The 16,355-nt window shown below is 41.5% G+C and overlaps 1 protein-coding gene across 5 annotated transcripts in view; it reads right to left on the bottom strand.

Moving 5' to 3' along the window:
- LOC109904393 (cytoplasmic dynein 1 intermediate chain 1-like) overlaps positions 1 to 16,332 on the bottom strand; it is a 129,455-nt gene extending 113,123 nt beyond the window's left edge. Inside the window, exons 1-8 of one of the 5 annotated variants that reach the window (XM_031788911.1) lie at positions 16,023 to 16,332; positions 15,064 to 15,185; positions 13,992 to 14,106; positions 8,360 to 8,456; positions 7,770 to 7,775; positions 7,031 to 7,081; positions 2,857 to 2,916; positions 2,272 to 2,393 (exon numbers count right to left, since the gene is read on the bottom strand). In XM_031788911.1, the coding sequence (XP_031644771.1) occupies positions 2,272 to 2,393; positions 2,857 to 2,916; positions 7,031 to 7,081; positions 7,770 to 7,775; positions 8,360 to 8,456; positions 13,992 to 14,106; positions 15,064 to 15,171 (559 nt within the window). In that variant the 5' untranslated portion in view covers positions 15,172 to 15,185; positions 16,023 to 16,332. Of the gene's footprint in view, positions 1 to 2,271; positions 2,394 to 2,856; positions 2,917 to 7,030; positions 7,082 to 7,769; positions 7,776 to 8,359; positions 8,508 to 13,991; positions 14,107 to 15,063; positions 15,186 to 16,022 lie in introns of all 5 variants that reach the window. The other 4 variants (XM_031788909.1, XM_031788913.1, XM_031788912.1 and 1 more) reach the window with 4 other exon arrangements.
- Positions 16,333 to 16,355: the final 23 nt, after the last annotated feature.

Below are 16,355 nucleotides of genomic sequence, written 5' to 3'. Positions count from 1 at the left end.
TCTGTCTCTTTCTCTCTCCCACTTTCTCTCTCACTCCTCTCTCCTTCGCTCTGTCACTTTCTCTCTCACTCCTTTCTCCTTCTCTCTCTCACTCCTCTCTCCTTCGCTCTCTTACTCCTCTCTCCTTCTCTCTGTCACTTTCTCTCTCACTCCTCTCTCCTTCTCTCTGTCACTTTCTCTCTCACTCCTCTCTCCTTCTCTCTGTCACTTTCTCTCTCACTCCTCTCTCCTTCGCTCTGTCACTTTCCCTCTCACTCCTCTCTCCTTCTCTCTCTCACTCCTCTCTCCTTTGCTCTCTCACTCCTCTCTCCTTCTCTCTGTCACTTTCTCTCTCACTCCTCTCTCCTTCTCTCTGTCACTTTCTCTCTCACTCCTCTCTCCTTCGCTCTGTCACTTTCTCTCTCACTCCTCTCTCCTTCGCTCTGTCACTTTCTCTCTCACTCCTCTCTCCTTCGCTCTGTCACTTTCTCTCTCACTCCTCTCTCCTTCGCTCTGTCACTTTCTCTCTCACTCCTCTTTCCTTCGCTCTGTCACTTTCTCTCTCACTCCTCTTTCCTTCGCTCTGTCACTTTCTCTCTCACTCCTCTTTCCTTCGCTCTGTCACTTTCTCTCTCACTCCTCTTTCCTTCGCTCTGTCACTTTCTCTCTCACTCCTCTTTCCTTCGCTCTGTCACTTTCTCTCTCACTCCTCTTTCCTTCGCTCTGTCACTTTCTCTCTCACTCCTCTCTCCTTCGCTCTGTCACTTTCTCTCTCACTCCTCTTTCCTTCGCTCTGTCACTTTCTCTCTCACTCCTCTTTCCTTCGCTCTGTCACTTTCTCTCTCACTCCTCTTTCCTTCGCTCTGTCACTTTCTCTCTCACTCCTCTTTCCTTCGCTCTGTCACTTTCTCTCCAACCATCTGCATTTTAAATAGTTTTTTGGACTCCTCCTTTGGACTCCATATATAAAAATAAAATAATGATTTGGTTAAGTATTATATCCCAGCACATGTTAATAAAAACGGTAAAGTAGAAGCTGGAACACACTAAGGGAAACAAAGCATTAGCTAAACCAACTTCTTTAGTTGTGAATGTGGAATTATGTGGAAGCCAATCATTTCCTGAATCCCTAGCCACATTAATGATAAAAATGATAGAATGATGAAAAATGATATCTATAACAAAGTAGGCCTTTCCTGCAGTCAATGACAAAAAGCCCCCTCTTTGGCCTCATGGGTGGAATGTTATTCATATTTTTCATAATTTCATAATTAATAAACATTATGTTAAAAAAACGCTGAAAATCCAGTGTTTCTATGTCAAGCAGTTTTGTTATATTTCAGTCTTCTGTGATGTATATAAAGTGTAATATTGGGATAGAAAATCTAAATGTAATACATTTCAACTCTATATCTGACATGGTACAGGTGTCTTCTTTTTTTTAAGCCCATACCCATGTGTGTGAGGTGTATAATTTGTTTCAAAGTAGATTTGTTTAAGACTACCAAGAATCACTCTGTGTGGCCCTGAATTAGCCCACCGCAGTAAAAGGCTAACACTTTATCAAACAAGTATAATTAAATTAAATTGACCAATTTCACATTAAATGTATCAAATATTCCAAAACATTTTCTTTCAAACCAAATCCAGATGAAACAGAATCCAAATGTAGTGTCTCAGTTCTAAGTTAGTCTGATGAGACAGAGACATAGAGAGAGACAGATACAGCCACCATTCCAGGTGATGCTCCTCTCCTCTGACAGCGGCAGCCATCTTGTATTACCCCCAGACAGTCACTCTGCATCTACTTAGAGCTGGGAGTCAATGCAGTGTCTGTTCTCTCTGATTCCAGGCAGCCAGAGTAAAGACAAGCAGGCAGGCATCTCTTTAAAAAAAAGCCTCCTCCTGCTCTCTCTCTCTCTCCTTGTCTTTCATTCACTCTCTGCTCTTTCTCATTTTCTTCTCCTTCCCTCTCTCAGCAAATGAAGGGCTGTGTCGGTCAAATGGAAATAAATCACTACAGGTTTACAGGCTGTGGATCAAGCCAGGCAGTAAGGACTACAGCCCATCTGACAGTAATGGCAATCAGATCAATGTGGACTTCTCTGTTTTCACATGGATTTAATGTAATCATAAAAAATATGAAAAGGGTTCAACTGTAGAGTATGTGTTGTTTTTATAGTTTTTTTTAGAGGGTATGCTGTAAAGAGGGAGCAATCGAGTGCTGTGTTATGTCGATTATAAAATACTCACACACACACACACGCACGCATGCACACCTTACACACTCACCCTCAGACAGATGGGTAGTGCCAGTGATGGGCGTCTGAGTCTCTTTGCAATACGACACCACCTCTCTGGGTAGGAAGTCCACCTGTGTGATCTTAGACGCCCCCAGTCTATGCATCCTGCGCCTGGATGGAGTGAGACAGGAAGTAGTGGGTCACAGAGCACTATGGGTACTGTAGTACATCATGCTACACACTTCAGCACTGCTGACCAACACACACACACACACTGGTACATTCATGCATAAAACACTGAGACATTAAATATAGTGATTCAGTCCTTCGCGTCTGCAGTACCTCATCAGGGCTTAATTCAGTAGGGAATAATGTTGTGGAACATTCAGATAGAAATATATTGCATAGAACAGCCATGCCAATTTGACATGAGTAAGGACTCAAGTCAGCTTTATTCATGGTATTTCTATCTGCTTGTTTCACATCTCTGAATACACCCCTGGTGTTCAGACAGCCCTTCTCCGATTGAACCACACACCTCCCCAAGAGGAGTACGCATAGAGAGAACGAAAAAGGGAAGCGCATAGAGAGAACGAAAAAGGGAAGGAGATAGAGGAGAGGAACTGGTATGTACCCTAGCTCAGAGTCATCCTGCAGCTGCAGAACAGAGGGGTCAGTGTCCCACTGCAGGGTCCTCGGGTGGGCAGCAGGGGGCGCAATAGAGGGAGGGAAAACACATGCCAGGTTAGGTGAGCCACAGCAGTAACCCACAGATCAACACATACTGAGCTGGGTTGGAGTACATTTCAGTTCAAATCAATTCGGTTGAATCAGGAGATTACTTGAGATTCCAAATCCTCTTTTCAATGAGGATTTTTCCATTCTTGATTTGTAATTTTAATTGATTCCTTGATTGACTGAATTGGAACAGAATTGAAACTAACCACACCTTCGCATACACATGCACACACATGCACACACATGCACACACATGTCTAACAGAATAACATTAGACAGAAATACACATGCACACACATGCACACACATGCACACACATGCACACACATGTCTAACAGAATAACATTAGACAGAAATACACATGCACACACATGTCTAACAGAATAACATTAGACAGAAATACACATGCAAGGGCACTGAGACATACAGGACAAACATAATCACTTATTGGGGACATGACAGTTGGGTAATTCAATGGGGAAAATGTTTAGGTTTTAACATGATTCTATCTATCTCCCTGTTATAGATTCTTGGTCAAATATCAGAATATCTATTTGATGAATATGAAATTATGGTGGGACAATGTACAATATTTGTACAAAATGTCATGGTAATATGAAAATGGTTTAATAACTATGTATAGAATAATATAAATATGATTTATCTGTTCTTCAAAATCCAAATGGTTGGACAAATATAAAATGATCTCTCTTAAGTTGGGCAAAATGCAACATAATGCAACATAATGCAACAGTGCAGAAGCTTTACAAGCAGATATGTTGTATTTCCGTCTTTCATATTCACTACCAGTCAGAAGTTTGGACACACCTACTCATTCCAGGGTTGTTCTTTACTTTACTATTTTCTACCTTGTAGAATAGTGAATACATAACAACTATGAAATAACACATTTGGAATCATGTAGTAACCAAAAAAGTGTTAAACAAATCAAAATATATTTTATATTTAAGATTCTTCAAAATAGCCACCCTTTGTCTTGATGACAGCTTTGCACACTCTTGGCATTCTCTCAACCAGCATCATGAGGTAGTCACCTGGAATGCATTTCAATTAACAAGTGTTCCTGGTTAAAAGTTAATTTGTGGAATTTCTTACCTTCTTAATGCGTTTGAGCCAATCACTTGTGTTGTGACAAGGTAAGGGTGGTATACAGAAGATAGCCCTATTTGTTAACAGACCAAGTTCATATTATGGCAAGAACAGCTCAAATAAGCAAAGAGAAACGACAGTCCATCATTACTTTAAGACATGAAGGTCGGTCAATACGGAACATTTCAAGAACTTTGAAAGTTTCTTCAAGTGCAGTCGCAAAAACCATCCAGTGCTATGATGAAACTGGCTCTCATGAGGACCGACACAGGAAATTAAGACCCTGTGTTACCTCTGCTGCAGAGGACAAGTTCATTAGAGTTACGAGCCTCAGAAATTGCAGCGAAAATAAATGACTGTGTGAATCAGGCCTTCATGGTCGAATTGCGGCAACGAAACCATTACTAAAGGAGACCACTAAGACGAAGAGACTTGTTTGGGCCAAGAAACACGAGCAATGGACATTAGACCGGTGGAAATCTGTCTTTTGATCTGACGAGTCCAAATTTGAGATATTTGGTTCCATACGCTGTGTCTCGAGTAGGTGAACGGATGATCTCTGCATGTGTGGTTCCCACCGTGAAGCATGGAGGAGGAGGTGTGATGGTGTGGGAGTGCGTGCTGGTGACACTGTCTGAGAGTTATTTAGAATTCAGGGCACACTTAACCAGCATGGCTACCACAGCATTCTGCAGCGATACGCCATACCATCTGGTTTGCGCTTAGTGGGACTATCATTTGTTTTTTAACAGGACAACGACCCAACACACCTCCAGACTGAGTGCGGCATCAGATGACCTGGCCTCCACAATCACCCGACCTCAACCCAATTGAGATGGTTTGGGATGAGTTGGACCGCAGAGTGAAGGAAAAGCAGCCAACAAGTGCTCAGCATACGTGGTAACTCTTGAAGACTGTCAGAAAAGCATTTCAAGTGAAGCTGGTTGAGAGAATGCCAAGAGTGTGCAAAGCTGTCATCAAGGCAAAGGGTGTTTCCTTTGAAGAATCTAAAATCTGAAATATATTTGGATTTGTTTAACACTTTTTTGGTTACTACATGTTATTTCATAGTTTTGATGTCTTCTTCACTATTATTCTACAATGTAAAGGTACAAATAAAGAAAAACCCTTGAATGACTAGGTGTGTCCAAACTTTTGACTGTTACTGTATATAGCTTTACAAACAGATATGTTGTATTTACATATTTCATATATGCCAGTTTGTGCCAACAATACAGGACATTGAACCAGCACACAATGTATGCATCTTCACATACAGTATACACAAGTCACAATACATGTACACAATCACATTCAGTATACTGTATGAAAGCAGTTGTATGACATATAGAACACCCATATGTCACGTATTAAGAATATATTCTGTTTATACAGTATATGCTTAGTGATAAAGCTGTGCTTTCTTTTGTTTGTGGGGCAATCATTCAGGGTGGCTTATAAACAAACTGGAGCTTTCTCTAAAGTCATCTCCCAAAGTGCAAATTGTGACAGGGTAGCTAGCATTTTTGACCGGCGTACCACTTCTCAATGGTACCTTTCAGGAATGGTGAACATGCCCATTACCACTTTAACAGATGCACAATGCTAGTAGAGCGCGGTAAAGCGTCAACCGCGTCACTCGACCCGACTGTCTTAACTGGGATGACACCCTAAAAGACTGTTTTGTCAGATCTGTCACAGTGAAATGACTTCTATTGACTCATGCGAGTGGAAATCTTTCAAGCCAGTGGTTTAGGGAAACAGCAGGTGTCAGGCAGCAGTCACCCAGGAGGGAAAGAACAACCTTTTGTAGCTTTTTATGCCTGACAGAAACACACCTGCCATAACATTCACTGTCTATCTGTATCACTGTGTCTGTCTGTCTGTCTTTTTATGCCTGACAGAAACACACCTGCCATAACATTCACTGTCTATCTGTATCACTGTGTCTGTCTGTCTGTCTTTTTATGCCTGACAGAAACACACCTGCCATAACATTCACTGTCTATCTGTATCACTGTGTCTGTCTGTCTGTCTGTCTGTTTTACTGTCTGTCTTTTTATGCCTGACAGAAACACACCTGCCATAACATTCACTGTCTATCTGTATCACTGTGTCTGTCTGTCTGTCTTTTTATGCCTGACAGAAACACACCTGCCATAACATTCACTGTCTATCTGTATCACTGTGTCTGTCTGTCTGTCTGTTTTACTGTCTGTCTTTTTATGCCTGACAGAAACACACCTGCCATAACATTCACTGTCTATCTGTATCACTGTGTCTGTCTGTCTGTCTTTTTATGCCTGACAGAAACACACCTGCCATAACATTCACTGTCTATCTGTATCACTGTGTCTGTCTGTCTGTTTTACTGTCTGTCTTTTTATGCCTGACAGAAACACACCTGCCATAACATTCACTGTCTATCTGTATCACTGTGTCTGTCTGTCTGTCTGTCTGTCTGTTTTACTGTCTGTCTTTTTATGCCTGACAGAAACACACCTGCCATAACATTCACTGTCTATCTGTATCACTGTGTCTGTCTGTCTGTCTTTTTATGCCTGACAGAAACACACCTGCCATAACATTCACTGTCTATCTGTATCACTGTGTCTGTCTGTCTTTTTATGCCTGACAGAAACACACCTGCCATAACATTCACTGTCTATCTGTATCACTGTGTCTGTCTGTCTGTCTGTCTGCTTTACTGTCTGTCTTTTTATGCCTGACAGAAACACACCTGCCATAACATTCACTGTCTATCTGTATCACTGTGTCTGTCTGTCTGTCTGTCTGTCTGTCTGCTTTACTGTCTGTCTTTTTATGCCTGACAGAAACACACCTGCCATAACATTCACTGTCTATCTGTATCACTGTGTCTGTCTGTCTGTTTGTGTGTCCTGTCTGTAGGCAAAAAACTTGGGCTTGAGCATTCCTTGCTCTGAGTAGAAAATGCTTACCTGTCGCTCTGAGCCTGTGTCTGATGCTTACTAACGCCAGACAACCCTGACCTGAGAGGGGACACAGTCATAAATGAACACACTCAACATGGGACACCGTCGATGACCAACACATCATGCCTGATGGGGACAATAGAGTTCAATTCTTGAGGGGGATTGTACTCTATTGCGGTTCTGGGGGTCCTTCTCAGTGTCAGATATCTGACAGATAACACACAGTCGCATTTAGTCATCGGTGCTGGTTTGGTGTGTGAGAATGAGATGAACGTCAGCTACTGTATGATGACACATAAGCATGTATGACACATGGGTTGCAGCAGTGCCACAGCATGACGCCTGGGAACATAGCCTGGAGGCTATGTTAGCCTGGAGGCTATGTTCTTCAGAGAAGTGAGAGTTGAATTATGTGCATCAAGTTGATATCTACAGAGCATTCTAGCATGTACAGGACATTTTGTGGCTCACCAAGGATCCATTTAAAGAACTATCTTTCCCCAAAAATGAGGATTTGGGCTTAAAATACCTTAAAACTAAAGTAAGTTGGGAGAGTTTTGATATGGTAAATCAAATCTGAGTCTGATTGATATTCACATCACACAGTTTAGAGATTAAATGTTATTTTGCGAGTTGTGCTTATGTCATGATAGAATGAGATAAATGACAGTACACAGAGTGTATAAAAACCCACAGCTACAAGACACAACATCCAACAACAACCCTCACTGACATTGGTCCTTACCTATACCTGCAGATCCCATACAAAGAGACAAAGAGAGATATGTGAGAGAGATAGAAGCATAGATAAACTGTATGCTTAGTGTTTTGTCACTTAACTACAACCACCATTTCATTAAAGGAATATTACTCTAACAAATGTTTGACCATTAGTTCAAATAAAATCTCCCAAAATGGTGCATGCCAGCAGTCAAGGTAAAGCACTTTTAGTTGAGCAAAGACTTGCCTTGATGCATCATATGATGCATTTTTCATGTAGCACTCCTTTAAGCCAGGGGACATAGCCAAAGGGCCACTAGAATACTACAGGAATACTATAGTAATACTACAGTAATACTACAGTAATAATAATATATTGATTTGATATAGCGCTTTTCATTACAAATGTATTACTACTGAATCTAAACAGTCAATGATAATATTTCAGAGAACATCCCTGATGTATTGGATGATAAGCATCATACTCATTACATTATCATCTCAGCAATTTTCCAGTTGCTCTTGCCCTGGTCTTACTCTGGGTCAGTAACTCCAACTCAACCATATGTTATAATAAAGTATAATAACAGTCATGTAAACAAAATGGCTGCCTACCTGCCGGCTGCAGCCCCTTCGGCTGAGTCCTGACTTCCCGTCTCACTGGGGGTGCTGTGTCGGCTCACTGATTTGGATGGGGACATGGGGTTCGGGACTAAATAATGAAAATAACACGTATCCAACATTAAAGGCTGCAGCGGATGGACTGGTCAACCCAAGCAATGCCAGAGGCAGAGGGTGGCCGAAAGAAAAAACAGGGTGAAATGGTTGAAAGCAAATGAGTGATAAAAAAGAATGATCAAATGAAAACACAAAGGGGACAGAAAGTCAAATGGATTCCTCATTTACCATTCAAGTCAAAGCAATCATGGCTTTCATTGGTCATTGGAAGGTTTCATTGCAAAAGCCACTGTTGTACAACAACCACAAGGTCATGTTGCGATCAGGGTGTTGTTACAATATTGTACCACTAGAGAACAGTGACAAACGTAAACGTACAGTATGTTGGTAGTGAGATACAGTATGTTTTCAACTGTTGTTATTAAGCCCATAATTTCAATGTGAAAATGTGGATGTTCACATATATTTGCATACAACAACTCCACCTCAATATCATTGTTTTGTGGAAACTCCTGTGCATAGATAAAGGGCTCATAAAATACTACACTCTTAGAAAGAAGGATTCCAAAAGGTTACTCGGCTGTCCCCAAAGGAGAACCCTTCTTGGTTCCAGGTAGAACCCTTTTGGGTTCCATGTAGAACCCTCTGTGGAAAGAGTTCTACCTGGAACCAAAAAAGGTTATTCAAAGGATTATCTTATGGGGTCAGCCAAAGAACCCATTTAGGTTCAAGACACATGTAGTACCACAGATGAGGAAATACATTAAACCAAAAACATGGTAAAGTTCAGATGAAATGGGAAAGGTATGAAATTGTTAGAAATAATATTTGAGAGAATATGAATAACATGATTGAGTGTGAAATGTCACAGAAATTATGAATGAAATTATGAATGGTATGACATTTTAAGATTTTCTCACATGTGAATTCAAAAATATTTCAATTTATTTTGCAATAGACATTGTGAGGAAATTGGATTGGAGAAACAAATAATGAGAAACAAGTAATGATCATGTATAAAAAAACAAACACACAAAAAAACACTTGATATTTAAGATGTGTAAAAGTAAAACAGCAAATTCACACACCTGTTACATGCAACAGTAGCAAGCACACATACTGCAAGCACACATAATGTAGATAAAATAACAGAACATACACTAGTGTTCAAAGGTTTGGGGTCACTTAGAAATGTCCTTGTTTCCATGAAAACTTACATGAAATGAGTTGCAAAATGAATAGGAATTACAGTGGTTTGTGAAAGTATTCACCCCCTTGGCATTTTTCCTATTTGTTGCCTTACAACCTGGAATTAAAATGTATCATTTGTTTTACACAACATGCCTACCACTTTGAAGATGCAAAATATGTTTTATTGTGAAGCAAACAAGAAATAAGACAAAAAACAGTAAACTTGCATACGTGCATAACTATTCCCCCCCCAAAGCAAATACATTGTAGAGCCACCTTTTGCAGCAATTACAGCTGCAAGTCTCTTGTGGTATGTCGCTATAAGCTTGGCACATCTAGCCACTGGGATTTTTGCCCATTCTTCAAGGCAAAACTGCTCCAGCTCCTTCAAGTTGGATGGGTTCCGCTAGTGTAAAGCAATCTTTAAGTCATACTACAGATTCTCAAATGGATTGAGGTCTGGGCTTTGACTAGGCCATTCCAAGACATTGAAATGTTTCCCCTTAAACCACTTGAGTGTTGCTTTACCAGTATGCTTAGGGTTATTGTCCTGCTGGAAGGTGAAACTCCATCCCAGTCTCAAATCTCTGGAAGACTGAAACAGGTTTCCCTCAAGAATTCCCCTGTATTTAGCACCATCCATCATTCCTTCAATTCTGACCAGTTTCAAAGTCCCTGCCAATGAAAAACATCCCCACAGCATGATGCTGCCACCACCATGCTTCACTGTGGGGATGATTTTCTCGGGGTGATGAGAGGTGTTGGGTTGCGCCAGACATAGCATTTTCCTTGATGGCCAAAAAGCTCAATTTTAGTCTCATCTGACCAGAGTACCTTCTTCCATATGTTTGGGGAGTCTCACACATGCCTTTAGGTGAACACCAAAGGTGTTTGCTTTTTTCTTCTTTAAGCAATGGCTTTTTTCTGGACACTCTTCCGTAAAGCCCAGCTCTGCTGGATGAATACTTTTGCAAGGCAAAGGTTATAAATAATGATTTTTAATTGAAACAATAATTGTGTCCTTCAAACTTTGCTTTCATCAAAGAATCCTCCATTTGCAGCAATTACAGCCTTGCAGACCTTTGGCATTCTAGTTGTCAATTTGTTGAGGTAATCTGAAGAGATTTCACCCCATGCTTCCTGAAGCACCTCCCACAAGTTGGATTGGCATGATGGGCACCTCTTACCTACAGTACGGTCAAGCTGCTCCCATAGCAATTCAATAGGGTTGAGATCCGGTGACTGTGCTGGCCATTCCATTATAGACCTAATACTAGCTGACTGCTTCTTCCCTACATAGTTATTGCATAGTTTGGAGCTGTGCTTTGGGTCATTGTCCTGTTGTAGGAAGAAATTGGCTCCAATTAAGTGCCGTACACAGGGTATGGCATGGCGTTGCAAAATGGAGTGATAGCCTTCCTTCAAGATCCCTTTTACCCTGTACAAATCTCCCACTTTACCACCACCAAAGCACCCCTGTCACGCCCTGACCTGAGATATCTCTGTTTTCGTTATATTTTGGTTACGTCAGGGTGTGACTAGGGTGGGTACGTATGATGGTATGATTGTGATGGTCTGGGACACCCCCAGACCATCACAATGCCTCCACCATGCTTGACAGATAGTGTCAAGCACTCCCCCAGCATCTTAAAAAAATGTCTGCATCTCACGAATGTTCTTCTTTGTGATCCAAACACCTAAAACTTACGGTTCGTCTGTCCATAACACTTTTTTCCAATCTTCCTCTGTCCAGTGTCTGTGTTCCGTTACCCATCTTTTATTTTTATTGGCCAGTCTGAGATATGGCGTTTTCTTTGCAACTCTACCTAGAAGGCCAGTATCCCGGATTCGCCTCTTCACTGTTGACGTTGAGAATGGTGTTTTGCGGGTACTATTTAACGAAGCTGCCAGCTGATGACTTGTGAGGTGTATGTTTCTCAAACTAGACACTCTAATGTACTTGCCCTATTTGCTCAGTTGTGCACCAAGGCCTCCCACTCCTCTTTCTATTCTGGTTAGAGACAGTTTGTACTGTTCGTGAAGGGAGTTGTACACAGCGTTGTACGAGATATTCAGTTTCTTGGAAATTTCCCGCATGGAATAGCCTTCACTTCTCAGAACAAGAATAGATGGACGAGTTTCAGAAGGAAGGTCTTTGGTTTCTGGCCATTTTGAGCCTGTAATCAAACCCACAAACGCTGATGCTCCAGATTCTCAACTAGTCTAAAGAAGGCCAGTTTTATTGCTTCTTTAATTCGAAAAACAGTTTTCAGCTGTGATAACATAATTGCAAAATGGTTTTCTAATGATCAATTAGCCTTTTAAAATTATAAACTTGGATTAGCTAACACAACGTGCCATTGGAACACAGGAGTGATGGTTGCTGATAATGGGCCTCTGTACGCCTATGTAGATAATCCATTTAAAAAATCTGCCGTTTCCAGCTACAATAATAATTTACAACATTCACAATGTCTATACTGTATTTCTGATCAATTTTATGTTATTTTAATGGACAAAAAATGTGCTTTTCTTTCAAAAACAAGGACATTTCTAAGTGACCCCAAACTTTTGAACGGTAGTGTATGTTTGTTCCATTACAGCTCACCATATAAACTCAGCAAAAAAAGAACGGTCCTCTCACTGTCAACTGTGTTTATTTTCAGCAAACTTAACATGTGTAAATATTTGTACGAACATAACAAGATTCAACAACTGAGACATAAACCGAACAAGTTCCACAGACATGTGACTAACAGAAATGGAATAATGTGTCTCTGAACAAAGGGGGGGTCAAAATCAAAAGCAACCGTCAGTATCTGGCGTGGCCACCAGCTGCATTAAGTACTGCAGCGCATCTCTTCCTCATGGACTGCAACAGATTTGCCAGTTCTTGCTGTGAGATGTTAGCCCATTCTTCCACCAAGGCACCTGCAAGTTCCCAGACATTTCTGGGGGGAATGGCCTTAGCCTTCACCCTCCGATCCAACAGGTCCCAGACGTGCTCAATGGGATTTAGATCCGGGCTCTAACCTGGCTATGGAAGAACACTGACATTCCTGTCTGGCAGGAAATCACGCACAGAACGAGCAGTATGGCTGGTGGCATTGTCATGCTGGAGGGTAATGTCAGGATGAGCCTGCAGGAAGGGTACCACATGAGGGAGGAGGATGTCTTCCCTGTAACGCACAGCTTTGAGATTGCCTGCAATGACAACAAGCTTAGTCCGATGATGCTGTGACATACCGCCCCAGACCATGATGGACCCTCCACCTTCAAATCGATCCTGCTCCAGAGTATAGGCCTCGGTGTAAAGCTCATTTCTTCGACGATAAACGCAAATCTGACCATCACCCCCGGTGAGACAAAACCACAACTCGTCAGTGAAGAGCACTTTTTGCCTGTCCTGTCTGGTCCAGCGACGGTGGGTTTGTGCCCATAGGCGACGTTGTTGTCGGTGATGTCTAGTGAGGACCTGCCTTACAACAGGCCTACAAACCCCCCACAGTACGGACATTGCAATTTATTGCCCTGGAACATCTTCAGTCCTCATGCCTCCTTGCAACATGCCTAAGGCACGTTCACGCAGATGAGCAGGAACCCTGGGCATCTTTCTTTTGGTGTTTTTCAGAGTCAGTAGAAAGGCCTCTTTAGTGTCCTAAGTGTCCTTTCATAACTGAGACCTTAATTGCCAACTGTCTGTAAGCTGTTAGTGTCTTAATGACCGTTCCACAGGTGCATGTTCATTCATTGTTTACGGTTCATTGAACAAGCATGGGAAACAGTGTTTAAACCCTTTACTATGAAGATCTGTGAAGTTATTTGGATTATTATGAATTCTTTTTTTGCTGAGTTTATATGATGACAGTTTCTGCCATAGAAATAAGAATGAATAGAATGGACTTGGAAGCTCTAACGCTGGTAATTGACTCGTAAATTCATGGATACACTCGAAATGGCTGCCTGGTATTGGTATTGTGACGGAATCATTTCCACAGTATAACATTTCCAATAATTTTTGGAATGTTATACTGCATCAACTGATGCTGGATTGCCATGGTAATGTAGAATGTTCATTCAAATGATGCTAACTAATGTGGCTCATGAAATGGAATGTATTTTTTGTCATTTCAGTTGAGTTGACTCAACCAATCACAGCACAGATTGAAGGGTAAACATCTTGATTTTACTTCCTGGCATGGGTACACTCAAAATGGCTGCCAGTCTACCAATTATGCCATCATTGACTTGAATGGAGATGCCCTTTCTATTCATTCTCATTTCTATGGTTTCTGCCCCACAGAAACGCTAACTGTAGCTTTGTTTGAGGAGCTCATCCCTAACTAATTTGAGTTGTGCAGTGTGTGTGTCTGTGTACCTAGTGGGGGTTCTGGGGAGATGCCGATGCTCTGTAGAAGGGCCTCAGTCTCTCTGCGCTTCCGGTCCAAGTCGGAGTCCACTGGGGCAGTTTCAGCCTTCTGCTGCGTCTCTGTCTGTACACACACACACACACATACTCTTGACTATACCAAACATTAGGAACACCTTCCTAATATTGAGTTACACACACCCTTTTTTCCCTCAGAACAGCCTCGATTCGTCAGGGCATAGACTCTACAAGGTGTCGAAAGCGTTCCACAGGGATGCTGGCCCATGTTGCCTCCAATGCTTCCCACATTTGTGTCAAGTTGGCTGGATGTCCTTTGGGGGATGGACCATTCTTGATAGAAACGAGAAACTGTTGAGCGTGAAAAACCCAGCAGCATTGCAGTTCTTGACACAAACACCTGGCACCTACTACCATACCCCTATCAAAGGCACTTAAGTCTATTGTCTCACCCATTCACCCTCTGAATGGTACACATACACAATCCATGTCATAATTGTCTCAAGGCTTAAAAATCATTATTGAACCTGTCTCCTCCCCTTCATCTACACTGATTGAAGTGGATTTAACAAGTGACATCAATAAGGGTTCATAGCTTTTACCTGGATTCACCTGGTCAGTCTGTCATGGAAAGAGCAGGTGGTGTATATTTTTATTTGACCTTTATTTAACTAGGAAAGGCAGTTAAGAATAAATTCATATTTTCAATGACGGCCTAGGAACAGTGGGTTAACTGCCTTGTTCAGGGGCTGAATGACAGATTTTTACCTTGTCAGCTCGGGGATTTGATTTTGCAACCTTTCAGTTACTAGTCCAATGCGCTAACCACACACACACACACACACACACACACACACACACACACACACACACACACACACACACACACACACACACACACACACACACACACACACACACACACACACACACACACACACACACACACACACAGTATATTAGCTTTGTAATAGGATATTAGCATGAGGTCTATGGCTCAGGTCAAGTCGGACAGACAGGGATGAGCATGACAGTGTGTCTACTCACTTTTTTCCTATCTTACCTCTTTCTTTTTCCTTTCCTCCTCCTTCCTCTTCTTCTCCTCCCTGATCTGAGCTAGGCGCTGCTTTTTGCGCTCTAGCTCGGCTTTTATGTCACTTTTGTCTGCCATTGTTTCCTATTGAGCTGGGAAAAAAGGAATGTCACACAAGGATGCAATGCACCTTCAACACTAGAGAACTGCTACTGGGTGTGGCCCTGGGTCATTAAGTTCCTTCCTGTTTGGCCTGTAACATGATCCATAATCCATAACAATTCAGGGAATAAATAAGTCCATCATCTACCTACATCTCCCTATCAATGTATTGTGGTAGGGTCAATACAACATAATCATACTTCACTTGAAGGCATCACCAAGGGCAAGGGTTTGATAATTTGGTAACAATTCAAGATCTGAATATTGAATTGTAGTAAAAGGACAATGACACCATAAGGAAGGCATTGTATCAAGTTTAGTCTCCCACAACTGCCAGATTTGGATTTGAAACACTTCCAACTGTATTTTTTGTAGTACAGTTGTGTGACGTAAATAGCATCATTGAGAATCCTGCTGGGCTAAGCAGACAGGAGGGAATACAGCCGAATAAAATAGGTAATGAACAAAAGTGGAGGATAAAATAAAGAAACGCTTTATTGAAATACACACAAAACAATACAATTCAAAGGAACAGACGCAGTTGGTAGCAATTGGCAATGCAGAAGATGCAGAAGATGCCACTACTGTACCCATTAGGAGTGGAGAAAATTGCGTTTTCCCCTTAAACACACCACGTATAGGTAATTATAAATGGGGTATTATTAGCAATTAACGTTACGTCATTTTTCAATGCGCCTCTTCTTCCCACGATCCAAAGCCATACAGAGAAACACCCAGCAAAATAGCAATTACACGAACACAAATGATACACAGGCTACAAATGTATGCAATAAATCATTATATTTCCTCGTAAAGACTTGTCATACCTGATCTCTCTTTCCCTATGGATGCTGATGATGATGTGTCACTTGCAAAGAAAGATGCTGTATCACGGCTGCTACACCCCCGGCAAATCACCACATTATTTATCCTCCTCTAATGATATTTAACCAACAAACCTCGGATGTATGGTGAAAAGAGGTCGTTTCAGTTCAGATGATATTACTGTCATTGGCTAAAATCAAGAATAATTGCGCCAGATGACCTAAATAAAAGATAAAACATGTGCATGATGCAGCATCCCTCAGGAAGAGAGGAGGAAATTCCACCTATCAGTGCAATGTGTCGCTTTGAATTAACTTTAGCTGTTACAATGTCGT

Source organism: Oncorhynchus kisutch, linkage group LG14, assembly GCF_002021735.2.
Source record: "Oncorhynchus kisutch isolate 150728-3 linkage group LG14, Okis_V2, whole genome shotgun sequence".
In the NCBI taxonomy this organism is placed as follows: domain Eukaryota; kingdom Metazoa; phylum Chordata; class Actinopteri; order Salmoniformes; family Salmonidae; genus Oncorhynchus; species Oncorhynchus kisutch.
This window is presented reverse-complemented; position numbering and strand designations above follow the sequence as displayed.